Source organism: Delphinus delphis, chromosome 5, assembly GCF_949987515.2.
Source record: "Delphinus delphis chromosome 5, mDelDel1.2, whole genome shotgun sequence".
Lineage (NCBI taxonomy): Eukaryota > Metazoa > Chordata > Mammalia > Artiodactyla > Delphinidae > Delphinus > Delphinus delphis.
In genome coordinates, this window is record NC_082687.1 from 75,119,285 (window position 1) to 75,146,354 (window position 27,070).

The following is a 27,070-nucleotide window of genomic DNA, read 5'->3' on the forward strand; positions in this document are numbered from 1 at the left end:
CCAAGGTAGGTAGTGACATAACACCCTGTAATGAGCTTACTCACTTCCATCTCCTCACCTCAGCACCAAATTTCATACAAATGATTCAAGGCCTGGCAATAGCCCAGGTCTCTAATTACCTAAAGGGGTATCATACAGCTGTTAGGATCAAATTAATTTTAAATTCATGCATACACAAAGAGAAAAAGAGAGACTATCAATGTAAAGACTTTTTCAACTCCCATATCAATAGGCAAACCTTAAAAATATGTTACATTACTTAAGAGGATTCTGACTTAGGTCAACCTCTATGATAGCCCACAAGGGACAATATTGCTTTGCCATATATATACATACATACATACACACACACATACACACACACACACACGTTTTGCCAATTGCCACTAAGCATATTTGACTGCTCCCTATTTATCTCTTACTACTTTAGCTACTTCTGTAAATGACAGTCAAGATGGTAATAGACTGTTTACTCTATTCCACTCCCCTACAGCTTTCATTATCTTACTACCAAAAGAAGCAAAAAGTGATCCTCTTCTCTACAGTAATTCCTTCATCTACTTCTTTATGAAGACAAAAGCATTTGCCATCTATGATAAGCAGGAGTCCTTTATACTTCTAAGTAGAGTTGCAAAGAGTCAAGGAATCAATACTGGAAAAATAGCTTCATATTTTCAATCATTATATAATAAAAAAGGGGAAAGAAAACATTATAGGAGGCTGAAGCCTAAATGAAAATCAGAAACACATAATTCAAGGACTTCTTTGTTTTCTACATAGGAAAGTAAAGTGGTTTTTTTCCTATTTTCATAGGAAAATAAAGAACTTTCTAAGATGAGAGCAGGAAGCTAAGAAAAACCTACAGAGGAGTTAAGTAAGGTTAAGGGGGAAGCAGGTCCCAGTGGTGAATATATTAGTCTAGAAACTAGAAACTCCTAAGGCCAGAAAGCAAACTGTGTGTGATTTTAGTGCTCCCAATGCACTAAAATCAAGTCTTTGTTCCCTCTACTGCCCTGCACAGAAGTAAAATCTCACTTGTTCAAAGGACACAATTTTCTTCAGAAAAGTAAAGAATCATACCTTGTACTTCAAAACAGTACAAGTGCACTGGGCACAGCAATGGGGGTATAAGTTGGATGTGTTAAGAACATAAATCAGCAAGTACAATATTTACTAACTAAAGAAACAAACTGAGCTTCAATGTGCCAGATCTGCTAATCTTGGGGTAATAAAACAAACAATACCCATACTCACAAAAGCTTCACTCATCAATTTACTCAATGAATATATATTAATTATATGCCAAGCATAGTGCTATATTCTGGAGATTCAATGATGAAAAAAATGATAGGCTTACCCTCAAGAAAAATGGATAGCTTAGAGCTAAATTCAGCCCATCAGCCAGTATTTGTACAGCCTAGGAGTTAAGAATATTTTTTTTGTGTGTGTGTGTTTGTATCTTTAAAAGGTTGTTAAAAGAGAATATGCAACAGAAACTGTGGCCTGCAAAACCTAAAATATTTACTATCTGGTGCTTTCTAGAAAAAAGTTAGTCAACCCATGGCCTACTGATAAAAACCGTGTGCTTAATACCATGACAGAAGTAAGCCAGGGTGCCAGGAAAGCAGAAAGAGTGCCCAATTTAGCTTTTTAGTAAGTGAATGAAAGCTAACTTCCTGAAAAAGCTGACATCAAAGCTGGACAAAAAAGGAATCCAGCAAATTTGGAGAACTGAAAATAGCTGAATGTACAGAATTTTGAATTTCTCAGAATAGCAAAATTTCAAAAGAAATTTGGGGACTAAGAAAGAACCAGCAAATTTTGATTCTGCCAAGTAAAAGCAATAAGAAAATGGTTGTGTGTGTGTGTAGACACACACATACATACACATAAATACACACAAACATAAAATTATAATTTAATACCACTATCTTTTCATAAAAGACATCAAAAAACAAAAACAATCTCAGAATTTAAAAACTGAATCTCAAAATTTGAAAATTGAATAAATTTAGTTTTATGGAAAAACTATTCCTATTTTTCTCATTTTGCTAAAGACCAGAGAAAGCTCAGTTACATACAGTCCAAGGACTGTTTGCTTGAGATTCACTTGTGTAATTAACATCCCCCAATAATTTCAAACCCACTATTAGACTTATGACAATTCATGGTACAAACCAAAGCAACATATGGCTTCATTTCCCATGCCTGTAGATTTGTATTATCTATTATTATAGGAGATACCTTCTTCTCAAATGCTTCTTTTGCTGAAATACAAACAGAAAATGAGAAATCACTTTTAGTAACAATATTAAGGATTATCCTGATATTTTAAAAATCTGATCTTGTTTTCATAATTTGAAAATCATAGATATGTGCTAATTTTATTCACAACTCTATTTCTAAATACTACTTTTGAATATATAAAAAATTAAAACATAGGGAAATGTTGAATAATAAATACTAAAATTATAATCAGAGAAATTAAATAAAAACTGTCTGATTTTAGTTTGACGTGCATGTTACATGTATGAATAGCATAAATGGGGAAAAAAGCTATCATTAAAAACAATATCATACCATGCTAAAAGCAACATGGTATCCTGGATAAGATTCTGGATACCATGAATCCAGAATCTGGATTCTGGAACAGAAAAGAACTTTTGTAGAAAAACTAAAATCCAAGTAAAATCTGGAGTTTAGTTAATAGTAATGTACCAATGTTAATTTTAATTTCTTAGTCTTGACAAATGTACCATAGTTATATAAAATGTTAACATTAGGGCCAAATGGGTGAGGGGTATAGAGAAACTCAATACTGCCTTTGCAAACCTTTCCATAAATCTAAAATTATTCCAAAATAAAATTTAAAAACAAAAAATATAGGCAAACACGCATACACATGACAAAAAACAAGATGTCTTGATTTGAAATAAACAATTATTATATGCCTTGTGCAAGAGATTTTCTTATAAAACTGCCTTTTTTCCCAAGGAATTAGACCATTCAGGGAATTAATGATGAGCCACAATAAATAAGCCTTACAAGGAAAATAGTTGGAAGTTTTAAAAGTTCTGTATACTCTCTTATAACTCAATAATAAAAAGACAAATAATTCAATTTAAAAATGGCAAAAGATTTGAATAGAAAGCTCTCCAAAGGAGATAAACAAGTAGCCAACAAGCACACAAAAAGATGCTCAACATCATCAGCCATCAGGAAAATGCAAATCGAAACCACAACATGATACCACTTCACACCCACCAGGATAGCTATAATCAAAAAGATAGATAATAACATGTGTTGGTAAAGATATAGAGAAGTTGGAACCCTCATAAACTGCTACTGGGAATGTAAAATAGTGCAGCTGCTTTGGAAAACAGCTTGGCAGTTACTAAAAAGGTTAGACATAGACAGGCATGTTCATAGCAACATTATTCATAATAGCCAAAAAGTGGAAACAACCCAAATGTCCATCAACTAATGAATGGATAAACAAAATGTGGCAGATCCATATAATGGAATATTATTCAGCCATAAAAAAGAATAAAGTACTGATACTTTCTACAACATGGATGAACCTTGAAAAACGTTATGCTAAATGAAAGAAAGCCATTCACAAAGACCACATATTATATGATTCTACTTGTATGAAATGTTCAGAAGAGACAAACCTATAGAAAGAGAAAAAGTAGTAGTTGCCTGGGGCTGGGAGAGAGTTGGGGAGAAATGAGGAGTGACTGCTAATGGGTATGAGGTCTTTCTGGAGTGATAAAAACATTCTAAAATTGATTGTGGTGATGGTCGTACAACACTGAATATGCTAAAAACGATTTGATTCTTATCTCATTCAATAAAGCTTTTTTAAAAAAGAGTTCTGCCAATTAATTTCATATCATAATTGTTGCGGTTGTTGTTATAGAAAGGGCACACTGAACTATGGCTAAGCACTTTTCATTCTCATTTAACCTTTACAAGAATCCTCGGGGTTTAGTATTATTAAGCCCTTTTACAGATGAAGACACTGGGTCCTGGAGAATATAAATAACTTGCACAAGATCACACAGCTAGTAACTGGCAAATCCAAGACTGCTCTTCATCACATCACACTGTTTATTTTTGTGTTGGTATTCCTGAGTTTTCACTTCAGTATTTAGTTCAAGAATGAATTTAGAAAAATTTAACAATGTCTAAAGATGACAAACTCAAGAATAGCCTTCACAGTGCATTTATCGTAAAAGAAACACTAAGTAAAATATTGTCTATATGTCTTAATAAGAACTTCACACATAAAACTCTATCCATAACTAAACATTTCATAATAAAACCATCTTCAGTGAATAGACAGTTGCACTAATAAAGAAATTAAGGTTTTACCTATGATCTCCCTGCAGATTCAGTTTGAGGAGAGTCATTTTTACATTCACACTATCCTCCATAAAAATTAAGCCAATCTAGGCAAGACTAGTGATTAACAATGCAAATTCTATTTTAGGAAACAGGAAACAGAGCCAGAAAACTGTAACCATCTTGAGCTATTCAGAGACCAGCACAGAAAATCTGACTTACTATACTTCTGACAAGATAACCCACTGACTAAATAAAACTTAAACATGTTATGCAATGTTCTAAGCTATTCTATAAAACTTAGCTCATTTAATTCTCATAACAACTCTATGAGACTACCTCTTTCACTTACTATGTAACATTAGAATTGTTATAATTTTACCTATATTATATATAGTTATAGTTTAGAATTAAAGATAATTATAACTTTTAAAAGTTATACGTCTCTCAAAATACAAACACTAAGTGGATTTTTTTCTTTATATTCCTCTTAATATTACACATCATCTGATGTCTATTCTTACCACGATTCTGGTTCCATTCATGTGCTTCTCCTAAGTATTTTACATCAAACTGGTATTGTCCATTTATGTAAAAATAATCATCAGTACTAAGAATGACTCCACTTGGATTATCCTCTTGCAAAGTCCTGTGAATGATAAATGTAATTATTTTCATTCATTTTTCTTCTATTTAAATTCTCTCTCCTAATTTTTGCAAGGTCATAATCCGAATTAAAAATTCAAGTATTGGACTTCCCTGGTGGCTTAGCAGTTAAGAATCCGCCTGCCAATGCAGGGCACACGGGTCTGATCCCTGGTCCAGGAATATCCCACATGCCGCAGAGCAACTAAGCCCGTGTGTTGCAACTACTGAGCCTGTGCTCTAGAGCCTGCGCACCATGACTACTGAATCCTGCGCGCCTAGAGCCCGTGCTCCGCAACAAAGAGAAGCCACCGCAATGAGAAGCCCGTGCACCGCAACAAAGAGTAGCCCTCACTCGCCGCAACCAGAGAAAGCCCGCGCAAGGTAAAGAAGACGCAACACAGCCAAAAATAAACAAATAAATTAATTTTTTAAAAAACCGACTTAAAAATTCAAATATTATTATTTAAAAGAATGAAAATATTTTATTATTCAAACAAATCACACTAGAGGGACTTCCCTGGTGGTCCAGTGATTGAGAATATGCCTTCCAGTGCAGAGGATGCAGGTTTGATCCCAGGTCAGAGAACTTAAGATCCCACATGCCGAGGGCCAACTAAGCCTGCGCGCTGCAACTACTGAGCCCGCATGCTCTGGAGCCCATGCGCCACAACTAGGGAGAAGCCCGTGCACCGCAACAAAGAGCCCGCATGCCACAACGAAAGATCCCGTGTGCCACAACTAAGACACGACGCAGCCAAAAATTAAATAAATAAATAAATAAAATATTAGAAAAATAAAATCACACTAGAAATCCTCTAAGCAGAAGTTTGACTCCCAGGTATACTGACCTGAGGCAAGGCTACTTCACTTTATATACTATAAAGGTTTGAAAATTAACACATTTTAATTATCAAGAAAACCAGACAACTGCAAATGCTTCAGAACTCTTATCAGTCACAGGCAATCCCCTCATCTGGTCACCTGATACACACTGATCTACCTTACCCACTCTAAGTGGAAGGTCACTTCCCATTAGGTGAGTACCTTCAAAAGTAGATGAAGCTCTTTGTATATTGCCATAAATTTAGTGAGTATGCCGAAAACATCCAAAAATATAATGTTAATAGACTATTAATTTAATCTGTTAAATTATACAAAGTTAAGATAGTTTTGCGGGGCTTTTCTGACATCTCTTTCTTTTGGCCATGCTGCGCAGGCTGCAGGGGATCTTAGTTCCCCAACCAGGGATCAAAGCTGTGTCCCCTGCAGTGGAAGCGCAAAGTCTCAACTACTGGACCACCAGGGAAGTCTCCCATCTCTCTTTCTTGACTCTGGAATTTATCTTCTATGTAATGAGATGCGTGCAAAAACTAAGCAAACAGAATCCACAGAGACATAACAATGCTACCCTCTTAACCATTTGTAAAATATCACCATTTATCCTCTCCTAAAACGTATAAATATTCCTGAAGTTAAAATATACTTTTAAATTAATTTTTATTGTAGTATAATTGATTTAAAATGTTGTGTTAGTTTCAGGTGTACAGCAAAGTGAATCAGTTATACATATATCCACTCTTTTTTAGATTCTTTTCCCATATTAAAATATACCTTTTGAATTTAATTTTTATTAGCATCTACTAAGTGCCAGGCACTGTTTTAAGCACTGAGCATACATCAGTGAATAAAAACAACAAATATTCTTGCACTCATGGAGCTCACATTCTGGTGAATGCTCACTTGATCCCACTTTTTAAGACTCCTACATTTACCCTCTTCTCCTTTATCTCTAAGTCTTCCCCTCTGACACTTTAATTCCTCTTTTCCCTTTAAATGTGTATACATCTCAGCTATCTTTTAAAATTTTAACCACACTTTAAGGACCCCTTTTTCAACTATTACCCAACTCCTCTCCTTCCCTTAACTGCTTTAGTATAAATGCTTTTTTAAGGTCTTAAGGTCTTCCACCTTCCCAGCGCAACAAAATCGTTTTTCAAGATATCCATTCATGACCTTCTTTCCAATAAATCCAAAAGCTGTTTTTCATCTTTCATTTTCCTTGGGCTTGCATGCTAGCTTAATACTGTGGACTGTTCTCTCTGAGAAAACTCAGCTTCTATGTCTCTGTACTTCCCAGTTATTTCTCTCTATTCATTCAAAAATTATTAGTAAGCTCTGACTCTGTGACACGCACTTCTTTCTCTTCCCAATTGCTAACTGTAGCTGCCTCTGGCTCTAAGGCCTCTGAAACCTAGTTCTTCAAACAAATGTCACAGCACTATTACTTTTTAAGGTACAACCTTTTGTTCCAATCTTTCACAAAATGCAATATCATAACTGACTGTAATGTCTATAATATTAAATTAAAGTGTTTTTTATTCTTGTGGTCATTAAATCAATGAGAAAGCCTATGTCAACAGAAGAATATACTTATAAGTGTATGAGTAGAATATGTGGAAATTTATTGGGAAATAAATCCACACTAAGAAAGGACATTAAAAAAAACAACTGAAGGGCTTCCCTGGTGGCGCAGTGGTTGAGAGTCCACCTGCCGATGCAGGGGACGGGGGTTCATGCCCCGGTCCGGGAGGATCCCACATGCCGCGGAGCGGCTGGGCCCGTGAGCCATGGCCACTGGGCCTGCGCATCCGGAGCCTGTGCTCTGCAGCGGGAGAGGCCACAACAGTGAGAGGCCCGCGTACCGCAAAAAAAAAAAAAAAAAACTGAAAATGAGCTCATCAAGGTATACATGCATACTCACTAATGCTAGATACACCCAGGATCAAATAGAAAAGACCCAGCTAAGAATAGAAGAGAGCAAAGAGTTAAAATTTGGAAGGAAAAGGGAAAAACTGGCAAATAAAATATATTAGATGTAAATATTCTGGAATTTAAAGAAGGAGGGTAGGAGAAAACTTTGAAAACAACACTCTTTAACAAGTGCTACTGAAAACACAACAAAGCTGCCTCTAACCCTGACTCTAGTCTCTCACACCAAGGCATCCACAACATTCCTTGATTACAAAAGGGACATAGATGGGTATCTGAGATAAAACAACTGAGAGCACATTTTGCAAGAAATAAATCACTGAGAATTTGAAGTTCTCTATCAGTGGTTCATCCCATGTTCTTTCTTCAAACATACATTTCTAAAACCTTATTTAACAACATGCTACACTTCCAAATCTCCAACTACCAGTAGAATTCTTGTGTATAAGACTTCCTTGAATTCAAAATCAATTATGGCCCTTTATCTCTATAATCAAAGCTGAATTCATCTTTCTCCCACTCAAATTAGTTCTCTTCCACATGAACTTATTTCTGTTGATTTCACAAGTTCACAATCTTGGAATCATCTTTAATATTTTCCTCTATTCTGTCTCTCAAAATATTCTGAGATGAAAGAATTCAATAAAAACTTCTAGAGAAAACAGTGCTATTAGCTACAAAGTTTAAAAAAATTAGTAAACATCTCTATGAACTAAAAGTATTCCACATATTTACGCTGTTATAAATATTCAAGTTCATGCATTACACTCTTTCTTTAAAGTCAATTAAACCTCATACCTTGCCAAAAAAGATTTTCCTGATCCCGGAAGCCCTCTGAGAAGAACAAGAACTAGTCCAACATAAGATGATGTCTTCTTTCTTACAACCTGAGAAGCTGGAGTTTCTTGTACCTGATAAGCACTTGTTCCCTCTTTATTTCTCCATACCTTTGTTGGGGAAGTATGAGAAATAACCGGGGGTGGAAATGTATAGTTGACAGGTCTCCAGTGTGCAGCTGTGGTTACAACAGGAGCTACAAAGCCATGGTTTCCTTGAAAGAGGTCAAAAGCAGGAATCATTGGATTCCACATTGGTGGAGGGGGAGGAGGAGGCAGCAGTAGAGGGAGAGGGGTAAGTACTGGGCAGTAGTTCACATCCTTCCCCTTTGGTAGCAGTTCAGTCTGTTTGTGTGACTGGAAATTGAATTCTTCAGAAGGTACAAAAACATCAGGGACAGAAGATTTCTGATCTCCATCTGTACCTAGTAAACCAAGCCCCAGATTTTGCACAGTAAGGTTTAAAGGCGCCTGAAGTTCGTTGGCATCCAAATCTACAGGGGCTTGAGAGAACTGAGTCTCGACACACACAGATTCTAAAAGCTCTTTCTGAATTTGGTTACTACAATCCATCGTAGTGTCATTTGCTACATTTAAAGAACTACTGAGAAGAGAATCTTCCAATGCCAATGTGTTATCCTTTGTAAAACTTTTGGACTCATTTGAAAGTGAATGTGAAGTTAAGGAATTTGAACTTAATGTAGAGGTAGAACTCTCTACATTTTCACTGTTCAAATCCATATTTTGGGTAGAAAGAATGGGAGTCGTACTACTTGAATCTGAATTTATAAATGCACTCGGGTTACTAAGATTATTAACATCTTGCAAAGGCAAAAATGAGTATGCATGGTCATCAGGAGAAGAGTTCAATTTCTCAAAAGCATTCTGTATTAAGGAATCTAAGTCTTCAGTTAGCTGCATGTCCAAAAATGAATCCATTTTTGAATCTTCATTCTCTTCTTCAGGAGGACACTTTTCCATTATTTCACATCCCACTGCATCTACTTGGTTCTCAGAAGCAACGAAGCTTTTTGAAGGCGATTCTTCTATTTTAGCGTCAGTGGCTGATAATTCTAATAGACAATCCATGGCATTTTCAACTGTACAACAACAAGAACGACAACAAAATATATCCGTATGTATTGAAAACAGTAAAATATAATTTAATTAAAATCCACATAAAATTATACTAGAATTCACATTGAATGAAATACAGAGAAATTTATAAGTATTCAAGTCATTCCTTAAATTAATATTTTACTAATATATCAGTCTGTATCAGTGAAAGGTTTAAATTATGAAGACATGCAATGTTACTTTCAAACAAACAGTAGTAAACTAGGCTAATGAACTGCCATCAAGTAGATATTCTCTGATGAATTTATTGATTAAAAGTAAAAATATCTGTAATTATATACATTAGGGTTGTTTATACAGATCCTAAAATCAGTTGATTTACTCAACAAATACTAACCTACTGCATGTCCTTTTAAGTATGAAGTATTTTAAGTACTCTCCTAGTAAATGTAATTTGTATATATGGTCCATGCTATGAATTTCACTTAATACAAAAAAATATGTATGAGCATGTACTACGTATCAGACATACTTTGTACAATGATGAATAAGACGGCTTTTAACTACACTCAAAGGATTTTTGCAGTCTAATGGAGGCAATTACAGATAATTACGTTAGAAGACAATCACACTATAATATAGGTTAAATAATGCACACTTTTTATAATATACAAATGCCTTAACAGCCTTATAGGAGAGTAAGGAAAGATTTCACATAAGGTAATATGTGAACTGGGAGTCGAAGATCAAAAAGAAACTTGTCAGACACAGAAGGGAAAGGCAAAGCCAGTCTTGAAAACACGAAGCATGTTTAAGGTATTAAGAGAAGTTTGTTGGAATGCGAGTACAAGTAGTATGGTGGGTAAGAGGAGATAAAACTGGAAACGGAAATTGGGAAGGGTCCTGTATTTCATGGTAAGAAATATCAATTTTATTTTCTAAGGGAACTTGAAGGGAAACTACCTGTCATAGCATTTGGGCTAGATGCTTTGTCATCTCACTGAATCTTCAAATTATACTATGAGTTACAGTATTCCTAGCAAATAGATGAAGGAAATGAAGTTCAGAAAGTACATTAACTTAGCCCAAGTCACACAGATAGTAAGTGACAGAGCCAGGACTGGTATGTCTGACTCCACTGCTGAGCTCTTTCCCTTATAACATAAATACAGAGCCATTAGAATTGTTAAGCATCAGAAATTTGAGGCTTTTTTATATTATTTTTGTGTTTTATCTTGTTTTGTTTTATGGAAGATAAATGTGGAAACAGCACAGCACAGTAGGTAAAAGCTCTGGTCAGGAGTCAGAACGACATTTAAATCCCTACTTGCTGGCAATAACACTTTGAATGAGCTACTTAACTTGCCTAAGCCTTGATTTCCTCATCTGCAATGTGTGGATAATAAAAGTACCTACCTCATAGTGTTGTTGTGAGGATTAAATGAGATAATCCATGAAAAAGGGCTGTGCACAAGGACTGGCACCTAGTAAGCACCCAAATTATGTTCCCTTAAGAAGAAAAACAAAGAGGGATTGGAGGGGGCAAGGCTGACAGAGAGACCAGTTAGAAGACTATAGCAATGCTACAAAAGCTAGAAGCCCTAAACATGGAAAAAAGAAAAAAGAAAAGAAAAAAAAGCAAATATAAGAGGTATTTCTAAGAAAAAAAATCTATGTGATAGAAAAATCACAAAAGAAAAAAATCAACCAAAAAAATGAATGTGTATATAATGAAAAAAACAGTATTAAGTAAAAATAAGTAAAAGATCAAACTATATTTATATAACACAAAAGAAAAGTTCTTTCACAGAATGTTGAAAAAAATTAAAACAATGGTATAAAACAATGAAAAGCACATGAACAATTCACACAATACAAGAATTAATAAACAATCATACACAAATATATTCAACATTTCTCTTTATCTTAAAAAAGTAGCATTAAGAAAAGGTAAAATCTTATTCCTAAAATCTTAAAATAATACCACTCAATGCTCAAAAGGCTGTGACGAAACTCCTATACTTATACAGTGCTGGTGTCATTACAAATAGGCACACCCCCGTTTTTTTTTTAATAAATTTATTTTTTAAGTTTTTATTGCAGTGTAGTTAATTTACAATGTTGTGTTAGTTCCCGCTGTACAGCAAAGTGAATCAGTTATACATACACATATGTCTACTCTTTTTTAGATTCTTTTCCTATGTAGGTCATTACAGAGTACTGAGAAGAGTTCCCTGTACTATACAGTAGATTCTTATTAGTTATCTATTTTATATGTAGTAGTGTGAATATGTCGATCCCAATCTCCCAATTTATCCCACCCCACCCTTTCCCATGCTGATACCATATGGCACACCTCTTTAGTAGGCAATTTAGCAGTATGTTTCCAAGAGCCAAAAACTGTCCTAACCCTGTGATAGAAGAAAATAAAACTTTGGAACTGAGAAAAAAGCCAAAAGACAGAAAAGTTTATTTGTACCAAGATGTTCTTTGCAATATTAATTATCCATGTAAAACTTAGTTATAATTAAATAAATTAGAGCACAACAACCCAATGGAATATTAGAAAGCTATTAAAAATAAATATAAAGACTGCAGCCAACACTGAAAAAAATGCTTATGTTAAGTTTAAAAAGTAGAATATACAATTTCATCAATGTTATTATTCAAACTACTCAAAACATCACTATTTATGAACAAGGTGTAGAGAAGATCCTGGAAAAGAGAAATGTTTTTTGTTAGGATGTAAGGGTAATATATTTTCCTTGTAATTCTTCATTGCTATGTCAGTGTATGTGCAACAAATAAAGTTTAAACACATCAAAATTAGGAAATAAATGTTGAAGCCACAAGTAAAATTGTAAACACTATCATTTCTGAGCATCACGTGAACTGCTGAAAACTGGTTTTCTGTATACATATCATAACAGGATAGATAAGATATGCTCACATCACAGACCACGGAATGTAAAAAAAAAATGGAAGTTTATCACATTACCAAAACTCCCTAAATCTGGAATAATTTTTCTTATACTAATCATGGCCAATAGCAATGCTAAACATCAATATTTAATTTACTCATCAGTCAAATTTGATATGTATGGCTGCAAACATACATCTAAACAATTTATTACAAGTCATTAATAACTTACTATACTGAAGACTTTATCAAAACAAACCAAAAAAACGAAAACTCAACCTTCACTGAAAAAGTCCTATGAGGTACATACTATTATTATTCTCCTTAGCAGATAAGAAAACTGAAACCAGAGAGGTTAAGTGACAGAGCTGGAAATCCAACCTAATTTTCTTGACTCCAAAGCCAAATTTTTGAAACCACACTACTCTATTAGCCTCAATTCTTAATCAGCTCTCATTTCCACAATTATAATTACCTTTTCACTCAAAAAATATTTACTGAGATCCTACTGAGTCATTTGGTATTTGGGGGCTTGAAGACACAACAGTAAAACGAAAGATTTTTAAATCCCTGTCTTTAAGGAGCTTACATTCTAGGTCAATGATTCTCAACTGGGGGATGATACTGCCCCCAGGGGACATAAGATGATATATAGAGGCATTTTTAGTCGTCACAACTGGGGTAGCAGGGAGGAATGTGCTACTGGCAGATAGTGGGTACAGGCCAGAGATGCTGCTGAACATCCTACGATGCACAGGAAAGCCACGCACAACAAAGGATTATCCGGTCCAAAACGTCAAATAGTGCCAACCTATTCTAGAGGGAAGATAAAAAGAAATAAAACATAGAATATGATATCTACACATACATCTTACACTTACAACTGTACATTTCTTGAAAGAAGAAGCTAAGCTTTATCCTTCTTCATATCCCTTGTAATACCCAACTTATACCTTGCCCGCAGCAGATATTCAAAAAATGATGAACAAAATAGAAATAAGGTAGTCATTTTCTATATTACTACTGGTCATAGCATAGTACATGAAATCTTCTTATAAGATGCAAAGGGTTCAAACTAAACTTTTTCTCACCTTTGAAATCACATTCAGAAAGCATCAAATACACTACATCAGGATCCAGATCAGAAAACATCTCTGAGATACTGGTGAAGAGTTCTTCCTGATCAACTTTTGTCTCACACATGGAAGGAAGAGTAGTTGTTGGCTCCTCATGACTAGCAACACTGGATACAACTTCCTTAGAGTTTGTAGTCTTCCGAAAAGGATTTCCCCCAAGATTTTTCCTTCTCCTTGGCATTCTGACTTCCAAAACTAAAATGTTTCCCTTCTCTTATTTAAGACTTTTGATATTTAAGTCATACCTCAAAGAAAATAGGGTTAAATATCTTGCACAATCCAGCAGTAATAGGACCTAAAATAGAAAGCAAGTTGAAACACTCAGACTATAGTTATATTTCCATGTCTAAAATCGGAATGACATCTTTATTTAAGAAAGTACCATCAACTCTGGTGGCAGCAAAGCCAAAAAGCAGTCAAACAATTTCTCTCTCAAAAATATTCAAGTTTTTCAGGATTGAACATGTTAAAAATTAAGATATTAACAAATGCAATATATTTTCAGAACAATGAGTACACTGTTTTAGTACAATTATTTCATTTTTAAAACAAAAACAGTATTCATAATGAGAATGCCTACTGAACACCTATTTGGATGTCCAATAGGCATCATAAGCTTAACATGTCCAAAACTGAGCTCCTGATCACCTACTTCACACCTGTTCTTCCTAGTCTTTCCTATCTCAATTAATGCAACTCTATCCTTCCAACGGCTCAGGTCAAAAACCTTGAAATAATCCTTGACTCCTGTCCAGCCCACATCCAATCAGTAAGCCAATTTTGTCAATGCAACCCTCAAAATGTATCCAGAATATGATCATTCCTCACCATTTCCATTGCTACCACAGCCGATTAGTATAAAAGTCTCCTAGCTAATCTCCTTGCTTCCACCCTTGCCCCTTCAGTCATAACAACTAGAGTGACTCAGTTAAACCACAGGGTCAGATCATGCCTCTCTTCTGCTAAACTATCCACTAGCTTCCCATCTCATTCAGGATAAAAGCCAGAGCCCTTAAAAGGGCCTATAACACAGACACTTTTTACTTCTGTGCTGTCATCCCTAATCCTCTTTCCCTTGCTCATGTCACTCCAGCCATACTTCGCCTCCTTCTTCTTCAAACATCAGCCATGCTCCCATCTCAGAACCTTTACATTTGGTCCCTTCTACCTAAACTAATATTATCCCAGGTATCTAAAAGATGTATTTCCTCCTATCATTAGTCCTATCATTACTCAGTTGTTACCTTCTCAGCAAGTCAGTCGCCCAACACCACTTATCCCTTTTTCCTTACTTGAATTTTCTCCCTAAGATTTACCTTCTAACATAGTGTATGTTTTATCCATTTGTTTTATTTATGTATAGTATTTACTACCCATATTCTAGTAAAATGTAAGCTCCACAAGGGCAGGGACTGATAGGTCTGGAGAACTTTGACAATCTACTTGCTTTCTCCACTTGGATCTATTTAATAAACAATTCAAATGTAACACACCTAAAACCAAATGTCTGATATTTTCTCAAAAACCTGCTCTAACCATTTGGTCTGGCTACTGTCATCTTTCACCTGTATTCCTGTCTCCTAAATGGCCTCCCTGTTTCCACCCTTTGTCCCCTACAGTCTACTTTCAACACACCAGCCAGAATGATCTTCATACAACATATAAGTCAGAATGAATCAGGCTCTGCTTTAAATTCTCAAGTGGCTCTCCATGTCACTCAGAGTAAAAGCTAAAGTTCTTACTATGGCCCGCCTCCCTCTTGGCCTTTAATATACTTTTCCCCAAGATATTTGTATTGCTAACTCTCTCACTCCTTCAAATCTTTGCACAAGTGTCACATTCAATGATTTCTTCCTTGATTACCCAATTTAAAGTCATATCACCCACTTTCTCTGCCCCAATTTCCCTTTCCTGCTAACCACCCATTGCCCTTAACACCTTCTAACATACTATAAAATTTACCTTTTAATCAAATTTATTGTGTCATAGCTCTCTCCATCTTCCAGGACTGCAATGTCAATATGGCAGCCACCAGCCACATGAGCCTATTTAAATTTAAATTAATTAAAATTAAATAAAATTACATTTTTACATATTAATATCAGATAAAGTAGAATTCAGAGCAAAAAAAAAATCAGCAGAGATAGAGGACATTATATAATCATAAAGGATCAGTCTACCAAGAACACGTAGCAACTCTAAATGTGTATGCACCAAACAACAGAGCCACTAAGTAAGTGAAGCAAAAACTGACAAAATTGAAAGGAGAAAGAGACAAGCTCACAATTATAGTTAGAGACTACAATACCCCTCTCTCAATAAGAGTAAATAGACAGAAGATCAGCAAGGATACCGAAGCACTCAATAACACCATCCTTTAAAGATCTAATCAACATTTATAGAACACTACATTCAACAACAGCAGAATACATATCCTTTTCAAGTGCCCAAAGAACATATACCAAAATAGACCATACCCTAGGCTATAAAACAAACCTCAACAAACTTAAAAGAACTGAAATCATATAAAGTATGTTCTCTGACCACAATGTAATCAAACTAGAAATCAATAACAAAAAGATAACAGGAAAATCTCCAAACACTTGGAACATGAACAATATACTAAATAATTCATGGGTCAAAGAGGAAGTCTCAAGGAAAATTTCAAAATACACGGAAATGAATAAAAATGAAAATATACAATATCAAAATTTGTAGGACACAGCTAAAGCAGCAATGGCAGAAATTTATAGCAAATTTATAACTAAATGCATACATTAGAAAAGAGGAAAAGTCTCAAATCAATAATCTAAGCCCCCATCACAAGAACGTAGAAAAAGAAGAGAAAAATAAACCCAAAGCCAGTAGGAAAAACGGAATAATAAAGATCAGAGAAGAAATGAATAAAACTAAAAACAGAAAAACAATCACTACAGACCCTGCAGACATCAAAAGACTAATAAGGGGGCTTCCCTGGTGGCGCAGTGAGTCCACCTGCCAATGCAGGGGACACGGGTTCGTGCCCAGGTCAGGGAAGATCCCACATGCCGCGGAGCAGCTAGGCCCGTGAGCCATGGCCGCTGAGCCTGCACGTCCGGAGCCTGTGCTCCGCAACAGGAGAGGCCACAACAGTGAGAGGCCCGCGTACCGCCAAAAAAAAAAAAAAAAAAAAAAAAAGACTAATAAGGGAATATTATAAACAAATGTACATGTGAAAGTTTGACATCTTCTATGAAATAGACTTATTTCTCAAAAACCACAAATTATCAAACTCACCCAACAGGAAACAGATAAAAGCTCTATGATTTTTAATGAAATTTAATTCACCATTTACAAATTCCCAAAAAAGAAACTCCAGGCCCAAATACCTTCAATGGAGAAGTTTACCAAACATTTTTAAGAAGAATTAACTAACCCTACATAATCTCTTCCAAAAATGGAAGAGGGAACCTTCTTAATTCACTTCATGAAGCCAGTATTGTTATCCTGACACCAAAATCAGACAAAGCCAGTTAAAAAAAAAAGAAAAACCTGCAAACCCATATACTTCCCGAATGCAGACATAAAAATCCTTAACAAAATATTACAAATAGAATTCAGCAATTTATTTTAAAAGAATTATACGCCATGATTAAGCGAGGTTTATTCCAGGGACACAAGGCTGGCTCAATGTTTAAAAATCAGTATCCCACCCATATTAACAGGCTAATGAAGAAAAACCACAATTGTATCAATGAACGAAGAAAAAAAGTGACAAAATTCAACACCCATTCATGACAAAAGGTACCCAAAAAATAGGAATATAAGAGAACTTCCTCAACTTGATTAAGAGCATCTACAAAAACTCTACAGATAACATTTTATTTAATAGTAAAATACTATATGCTTTCCTCCTAAGACTGAGAACAAAGCAAGGATGTCTACCTTCACCACTCTTATTAAAGATAATGCTGGAAGCTCTAGCCTGTGAAGTAAGAGAAGGTAAGGAAATAAAAGACATACCGATTCAAAAGGAAAAAATAAAACTGTCCCTACTTGTAGATGACATAGCTATCTATGTGGAAAATCCCAAAAAACTGACAAAATCTCCAACATATAAGTGAATTCAGCAAAGTGCAGGATACAAGATAAACACACAAAAGCAACTGTATTTATATATTCTACCAATAAATACATGGGCACTGTAATTTAAAATACAATATGACTCACAAATGCTTCAAAAAATGAAATATTCTGATATAAATCTAATAAAACATATACAAGGCTTGTATGCTAAAAATACAAAATCATGATGAAAAATATCAAAAATGTAAATGAATGGATTCATGGGCTGTTAGACTCAATATAGTAAAGATGTCAATTCTCCCCAAATTGATATACAGTTTAACTCAATTCCTATCAAAACCCCAGCAAAGATTTTTTGTGGATATGGACAAGATTATTAATAAATTTAAATGGAAAGACAAAGGAACTAGAATAGTTAAAACAATTTTGAAAGAGAATAGAGCAAGAGGAATCAGTCAACTCAATTATTAAGACGTGTTATAAAGCTAAACTTATCAAGACTATATGGTATCAGGGGAGGGACAGACATATAGATCTGAGAACAAATTATAGATTTGGAAACAGACAAGAGAACCCAGAAATAGACCAGCATGAATATGCCCAACTGACTTCTGACAAAAGTGCAAAAGCAATTCAATAGAGAAAATATAGCCTTTTCAATAAATGGAACTGAAGCAAGCAGACATCCACAGATAAAAAAAAATAAACCTTGACCTAAGTCTCACACTTTATTAAAAAAAAAAAAAACTCAAAATGGATCAAGGAGGGAACTCTGCTCAACGTTATGTGGCAGCCTGGATGGGAGGGGAGTTGGGGGGAGAATGGATACATGTATATGTATGGCTGAGTCCCTTTGCTGTGCACCTGAAACTATCACAACACTGTTAATCAGCTATACTCCAATATAAAATAAAAAGTTAAAAAAAAATGGATCAAGGACTTAAATCCATAAAACTATAAAACTTTTAGAGAAAAAAAAAAGAAGAAAATCTTCAGGATCTAGGGCTAGGCAAAAACACCAAAAGTATGATCCATAAAAGGAAAAATTGATAAACTGTACTTCATCAAAATTTAAAACTTTTGTTCTGTGAAGAACCTTGTTAAGAGGATGAAAAGAAAAGTGACAGACTGAGAGAAAATGCTTGCATACCATGTATCTAACATAGGACTAGTATCTAAAATATATAAAAGAACTTTATCAAAACTCAAAAGTAAAAACAGGGACTTCACTGGTGGCACAGTGGTTAAGAATCCACCTGCCAATGCAGGGGACACGGGTTTGAGCCCTGGTCCAGGAAGATCCCACATGCCGCACAGCAACTAAGCCCATGTGCCACAACTACTGAGCCTGTGCTCTAGAGCCCGCAAGCCACAATTACTGAGCCCACACACCACAACTACTGAAGCCCGCGTGCCTAAAGCCCATGCTCTGCAACAAGAGAAGCCACTAAAATGTGATGCACGTGCACCACAACGAAGAGTAGCCCCCGCTCGCCGCAACTAGAGAAAGTCCACACACAGCAATGAAGACCCCACGCAGCCAAAAATAAATACATTTTTTAAATAAATAAATAAATTGATTAATTAAATCAGAGGGGGAAAAAATAACAAATAATTCAGTTAGAAAATGGGGGGAAAAAACAGAAAAAAAATTACACCGAAAGGATATCCAGATGACAAATAGGCACATAAAAGATTTCAACATCATTAGCCATTAAGTAAATGCAATTTAAAACTACAATGAAATATTACTTACACATCTATTAAGTTGGCTAACATAAAGAATAATGACAACACCAAATCCTGGCAAGGATGCAGAGAAACTGGATGGCTCATATGCTGCTGATGGGAATGTAAAATGGTAAAGCCACTCTGGACAAGAGTTTGGCAGTTTCTTAAACTAAACCTGCAACTACCATACAATTAAGCAATTGCACTTCTGGGTGCTTATCTCTAAGAAATGAAACATTATGTTCACCCAAAAACTTGCACACAAATGTCTGTAGCAGCTTTTATTCATTATAACCAAAAACTAGTAAACAGTTCAGATGCCCTTCAATGGGTAACATGGTTAAACAAACTATGTTACTTCCATTCATGAAGTACTAGTCACCAATAAAAAGAAAATATACTATTGATACACAAGACCTGGATGAAATTCCAAAGAATTATGCTGAGTACAAAAAGTCAATCCCAAAAGGCTATATACTGAATGGTCCCCATTTATTTAACATTCTTGAAATGACAAAATTATAGAAATAGATAACAGGTTAGCGGTTGTCAAAGGTTAAGGAGGAGGAAGGAGAGGGTAGTAGTAGGTGTGGCTATAAAAGGGTAATTTGAGGGACTCTTGTGGTGATGGAAATGTTCTATATCTTGACTGTATTAATGTCAATAACCTGGTTGTGATGCCATACTAAGTTTTGCAAACATGCTTCTTTCATTGAGGGAACTGGGTGAAGAGCACAGGAGATTTCTCTGTATTATTTATGACAGCTGCATGTGAATCTACAATCTCAAAAAGTCTAATTTTGAAAAAGAGGATGTAAAATTAAAAATTCAGTCACACTAGGCACATTTCAAGTGCTCAATAGCTACATGTAGTTAATGACTATCATACTGCACAGTGAACTTTGCCATAATTCTACTGGACAGCACTGTTCTAGAATATAAGTTCCATTGGGCAAGTGAATATCCCATTTTAGGAAGTTAAGAAGCTTTATATACAGAAAAGTACAAATTGAAGGTCATAAAGAAAAAGAAGTACTAACACATCTAGCCACATTTAAATGTAAAATACCTGTATATCAAAAAAAAAAGTGGGGGGCTTCCCTGGTGGCGCAGTGGTTGAGAGTCCACCTGCCGAAGCAGGGGACACAGGTTCATGCCCCGGTCTGGGAAAACCCCACATGCCGCAGAGCGGCTGGGCCCGTGAGCCATGGCCCCTGAGCCTGTGCGTCCAGAACCTGTGCTCCGCCATGGGAGAGGCCACAGCAGTGAGAGGCCCACGTACCACCAAAAAAAAAAAAAAAAAAAAAAAAAAAAAAAAATACAGGAAAATGGCAACTCTTTCCAATTTCTCTCCTTCCATTCTTTCTTAGACAGGATTTTGCCCCCACCATTTCTACCACTACACTAACAACTGCTCATATCTAAATCACCAGTAACCTATGTCAATGATAAAAGTCAAAGACAAAAGGTCTAATCCACAGGGAAGATGCAGCAGTTCTAAATTTGCATTCAACTAGTGAAAGCCCTCTCTCGGTAACTATTAGAACAAGGAGGTCCCCACCACAGACACACAGAGAAGAAGGAGGAGGTGGAAAAAGGGAGAGAAAAAACAGTAAGGCCATAAAAGATTTGAGCCATACTATAAGTATAACGACTTAATATCTATACAACACTGGACCCAATAACCACAGAATACACTTTATTTTCAAGTACACATGGAATTATGTTAGAAATCAGTAGCAAAAATATAATTAGAAAACCAAATTACTTGAAAATTAAGAAATACATGTCTATATATCAAAGAAGAATTCATTATAATTACATACAATTAAAGTTAATTTTAAAAATAATTATTAATATCAATTAGAAAATATTTTTAACCAAATAAAAATGTTATATATCCATACTTGTGAGAAACAAAGTCACGTGTAGAAGAGGAGCATACAAATGCATATATTAGAAAAGAAGAAGGGCTAAAAAAATAAATGATCTAAGCATCCAAATAACAGTTGGGGGGAAAAAACAGCAAATCTAACCCAAAGAAACTAGAAAGAAGGAAATAATAAAGAGCAAAGAGAAAACAGAAAACAACTATACAGTACAGACGATCGAAAAAGTCAAAAGATGGTTCCCTGGGGGAAAAAAAAGCACAAGAATAAATCACTGGCAAGAGTGATCAAAAAAAGAAAGAAAAGGCACAACCAACCAATATCAGAAATGAAAACGGAGACATCACTGTCAAGCCCACGGACATTTAAAAAAAGAGATGAATCTTGTCTTACAAGACTCTCATTATCTTAAGACTCTGATGCATCTCTTTAGGAGTCCAGTATATGTCTATATACAATTTATGGAAGAAATTTGCTTCCTTTTCACCTGTTAGTTTGAAATTAATGAATAAATTCTTTGTCTTGGTTGTAAAAAATAAAAAAAGAGAGAGATGAAGATATCATAAACAATTTAACATCCATAAATTTTTAACTTTAAATGAAATGCACATATTATTTTTTAAAAAACAAACATCATACCATACCAGATATTTAAAAAACCTGATAGTTCTGTATCTATTAAAGAAATGAAATCTGTAATTTAAAACCTTCCCACAAAGAAACTCCAAGTCTACATGGCTTCATCAATAAATTCCACTAAAGGGACTTCCCTGGCGGTCCAGTGGTTAGGACTCCACTCTTCCACTGCAGGGGGCTCGGGTTCCACCCCTGGTTGGGGAACTAAGATCCCACATGCCGAGTGCATGGCCAAAAAAAATTTTTTTCTAGTTTTTTAAAATAAATAAATTCCACTACGGGTTTCCCTGGTGGCACAGTGTTGAAGATTCTGCCTGCCAAAGCAGGAGACACGGGTTCAATTCCTGGTCCGGGAAGATCCCACATGCTGCAGATCAACTAAGCCCGTGCACCACAACTACTGAACCTGTGCTCTAGAGCCCACAAGCCACAACTGCTGAAGCCCGCACGCCTAGAGCCCATGCTCCACAACAAGAGAAGCCACCACAGTGAGAAGCCCGTGAAGAGTAGCCCCCGCTCGCCACAACCAGAGAAAGCCCACAAACGGCAACAAAGACCCAATGCAGCCAAAAATAAATAAGTAAATTTATAAAAAAAAAATAAAATAAATTCCACTAAATAATCTAATACCCATCTTACACAAACTTTTCCAGAGACTAGAAAAAGAAGAAACACTTCCCAACTCATTTTATGAGGCCAATATAACCTGATAACTCTGCAAGTTATTAAAAGAAAGAAAAATTACAAGCCTATTTCACTCATGAAAATAGATACAAAATTCCTAAACAAAATATTAAAGTAGTAATACATAAATTATGAGTGATGTTACATAAAATACAAAAATTATATTAGTGACTGATAAGAATAATGCATCACTAATCTGAATTTATTTTAAGAATATAAGGTTGTCAAAATATTTGAAAGTCAGGCTTCTCTGGTGGTACAATGGTTAAGAATCTGCCTGACGATGCAGGGGACATGGGTTTGAGCCCTAGTCTGGGAAGATCCCACATGCCACGGAGCAACTAAGCCCGTGCTCCACAACTACTGAGCCTGTACTCTAGAGCCCGCAAGCCACAACTACTGAGCCCACACGCTGCAACTCCTGAAGGCCGCATGCCTAGAGCCCGTGCTCCATAACAAGAAAAGTCACTGCAATGAGAAGCCCATGCACCACAACGAAGAGTAGACCCTGTTCACCGCAACTAGAGAAAGCCCACGCAAGCAACGAAGACACACCACAGCCAAAAATAAAACTAATTAATTTAAAAAATATATTTGAAAGTCAACCAATGCATTTCCTGATATTAACAAAATAAAGAAGAAAAGTCATATAATCAACTACATCGTACCAGAGCTCATGGCCAGAGCATTAAGACTTGAAAAGGAAATAAAAGTTCTAAAGATTGGAACGGAGGAAATAGAACCATCGTTATTCAGACACTAAAATTGAGTGCATATGAAATCCAAAAGAATTTACAGATTATCTGTTGGATTACCCAGATAATTTAGCAAGGTTGCCAGACTGTATATCTCTTTAACACCAACATTGAGAAAATGAAATTAAATCTAATGGTCTAGACTTACTAGCCACATTTACTCAGCTGATAAATCCCTCCTCCAAAGAACGTTTAACATTATCTTCTTCTCAGGACAGTGCCACTCTCAGGATTTCCTCATCACTCAATTTGGAAACAGTGGAGCTTACCCACTCCTTTGGTGATCTTTCCATGGCTTTAAACACTAACAAAATGCTAACTAATTTACATCTCCAATCTGCACCTCTTCCCTGACTCCATACCCACACCAAACTACCCACTGAACATCTCCACTTTGTGTATCCAATAGACATCTCAAACCAAGCATGTCTAAGTGATCTTCTGAAACTCCACTGCAGACCCCCCCTAACTACAATCCTCTCAACTGCAGCAATAGAAGTTTCCAGTTGCTGAGGCAAAAAAAAAAACTGAGTCATTTTTGCCTCCTCTTTCCCTCACACCTCATGTCTAATCATTCAGCAAATCTTGCCAGTTCTAAATTCAATGTATATTCAGATCATGTGGTAACTCTATGTTTAACCTTCTGAGGAAGTGCCAGACTGTTTCCCAAAGTGGCTGCACCATTTTCAACTTCTACCAGTATTGTATGGGGATTCCCCATTTCTCTACAATCTCACCAACACCTGTTATTGTCTCTCTTTTTGACTACGGCCATCCTAATGGTATCTCATTGTGGCTTTAACTTGCATTTCCCTAATAACTAACATTGACCATCACTTATGTGCTTACTGGCATTCATATATCTTCTTTGAAGAAATGTCTATTCAGATCCTTTGCCTATTTTTAAAGTTAAGGGTTACTTGTCTATATTACTGAGCTTTAAGAATTCCTTGTATTTCTGGATACAAGTCCTTTATCAAATATAAAATATTTTCTCCCATTCTGTGGGTTGTCTTTTTCACTTTCTTGATGGTGTCCTTCGAAGCATATTTTTTATCTTGATGAATTTTTTTTTTTTTTGTCATTTACACTTTTGGTGTCCTAAGAAACCATTGCCTAAACCAAGGCCACAAAGATATGTGCCATGCTTTCTTCTAAGGATTTTGTAGTTTTAGCTCTTACATTTAGGTCTTCAATCCATTTTGAGTTAATTTTTGTATATGGTGTACGACAGGGGTCCAAGTTAATTTTTTTGCATGTGGATAGCCAGTTGTCCCATCACCACTGGTTGAAAATACTATTCTTTCCCCATTGAATGGTCTTGGTACCCTTGCTGAAAATCAACTGACCATGAGAATAAGAGTTTACTGCTTGACTCTCAGTTCTATTTCATTCATCTATATGTCTATTCTTATGCCAGTATCACACTGTCCTGATTCTTGTGCTTTGCAGTAAATTTTAAAATTAGGAAATGTGAGTCTTCCAACGTTGTTCTCCTTTTCCAAGACTGTTTTGCAATTCCGGGCCCCTTGCATTTTCCATGTGAAATTTAGAGTCAGCTCGTCAATTTCTGCAAAGTCAGACAGTACACTGACAGGGACTGCGTTGAATCAGTAGATCATAAGTCAAATCAGGTCACTCCTTTGCTTTAAAACCTCCAATAGCTCTGCATCTCATGCAGAGTAAAAGCCCAGGTTCTTAAAATGGCCTAGTTACAATCCTAAACAGTCTGGTTCCCTAATAACTCTCTCACATCATTTCTTGCTAGTCTCCCTCTTGCTCTTTCTTAAATTCACCCAGTATTCTCCTGCTTCACTGCCCTTACACTTGATTCATAGCCAGAAATGCACTCCTCCCCACCCCCCAGATATGTATCTGACTTGCTTTTTACAAGACTTTACTCATGGCACCTTTGTAGTGAGGCTTTCCCTAACCACCCAGTGTAAAATCGTGCGCACACAGAGTTCTCTCCATCTCCCTTTCATTATTTTTTGCTTCAAAGCAGTTATCACTCTGTAATTTAGATGTTTATTTTGTTTAATACCAGTATACTGACACTAAAAGTAAGCTCTTTGAAAGAAAATGTTTTTGTCAATTCTGTTCACTCCTGCATTGCCATCACTAAACTATAGTAAATATCAAAATTAAATACCAATACTAAAACAATGTCTAACACATAGTAAGCACTCAATAAATTTCTGCTGATGAATAAAGGATTAAGGCAGGGAAAAAGAACTAAGAACGAGAAAGCAATAGGTACAGAATTCTAAGAAGAAACAGAAATACTCAATAAACATTAAAAAGTTTAACCCCATTAATAAAACCAAATTAAAAGAGATAATACAGGATTAAAACATTTTTATATTGCCTATTAAATAAAACATAATTTTTAAAAATGACAATAGCCAGTGTTAGCAAGGCTAGAGTAAAATAAAAATTCTTATACATTGTGATGAGTGTAAACTGGTATAACCTTTCTGAAAAGCAAAATGGCACTGACTATGTATCAAGAAATTTTAGGTTACTTATATTTTTTGACCCATTTTTTGGATTCTACTTCTAGGAACTCATCATAAAAAATAATCACAGGGCTTCCCTGGTGGCGCAGTGGTTGAGAGTCCGCCTGCCGATGCAAGGACACGGGTTCGTGCCCCGGTCCGGGAAGATCCCGCAGGCGGCAGAGCGGCTAGGCCCGTGAGCCATGGCTGCTGAGCCTGTGCGTCTGGAGCCTGTGCTCCGCAACGGGAGAGGCCACAACAGTGAGAGGCCCTCGTACCGCAAAAAATAATAATAATAATAATCACAGATTTACATAAATATTTATATAGAGATGTTCAAAATACTGTAACTTTTTACAAAGAAAAATGGAAAACAACTAAATATTTGGTGAGAAAGAAATGATAAAAAACTTTCTGATGACAGTAAGTACAATGTATTAAATACTTAACATATGCCAGCTAGAATGTTAAGATCATGATTTTACTTAATTCTTAAAACAGTAATTAATATTATGCCTATTTCATAAGTAAGAAAACTAAGGACTAGAAAAAGTAAGTTATCAGGCTTAAGGCTCTTAAGTAGCAAAACTGGGATCTGAACCCAGGTTTGCTAGACTCTACTAGATACAATATCCCTGTAAATTCATAAGAATGGAATTTTATACAGCCATTAAAGACTATATTTTGGATATTAACTAGAGTTTTTTTAAAAACTATGTTAAAAAAGAAAGCAAGACACAAAACTGAATATAATTTATACAGACACCTAAATGGGACTGGACTATATTAGATTGGAAAGGAAATCCTGGGTAATGGTAACTTTATTTTTAACTACTACTTTTTTTATCTACTTTTTATAAACTACTTTTTGCATTTTCCAAATAATCTATAATATATACATTCTTTCATCATCACGGGAAAAAACAACCACTATTATCAATTAAAGGTGAATCTTGGACTTCCCTATACACTTCCTCCAGCTTGCAAACTATATTATCCTTCCACCCCTTTTTTTATTGTGTCTACCTATATGGAAAAGGATCTAAACATATAGGCAGTTTAAGTATCCAACCAGTATA

At 35.6% G+C, this 27,070-nt stretch overlaps 1 protein-coding gene across 1 annotated transcript in view; it reads right to left on the bottom strand.

Moving 5' to 3' along the window:
* The window catches only part of N4BP2 (NEDD4 binding protein 2), an 83,702-nt gene that overhangs the window by 39,156 nt on the left and 17,476 nt on the right, over positions 1–27,070 (bottom strand). The window contains exons 3-5 of the mRNA XM_060012670.1: positions 8,563–9,700; positions 4,872–4,996; positions 2,179–2,267 (exon numbers count right to left, since the gene is read on the bottom strand). Coding sequence (XP_059868653.1) covers positions 2,179–2,267; positions 4,872–4,996; positions 8,563–9,689 — 1,341 coding nt within the window. The 5' untranslated portion in view covers positions 9,690–9,700. The remainder of the gene's footprint in view (positions 1–2,178; positions 2,268–4,871; positions 4,997–8,562; positions 9,701–27,070) is intronic.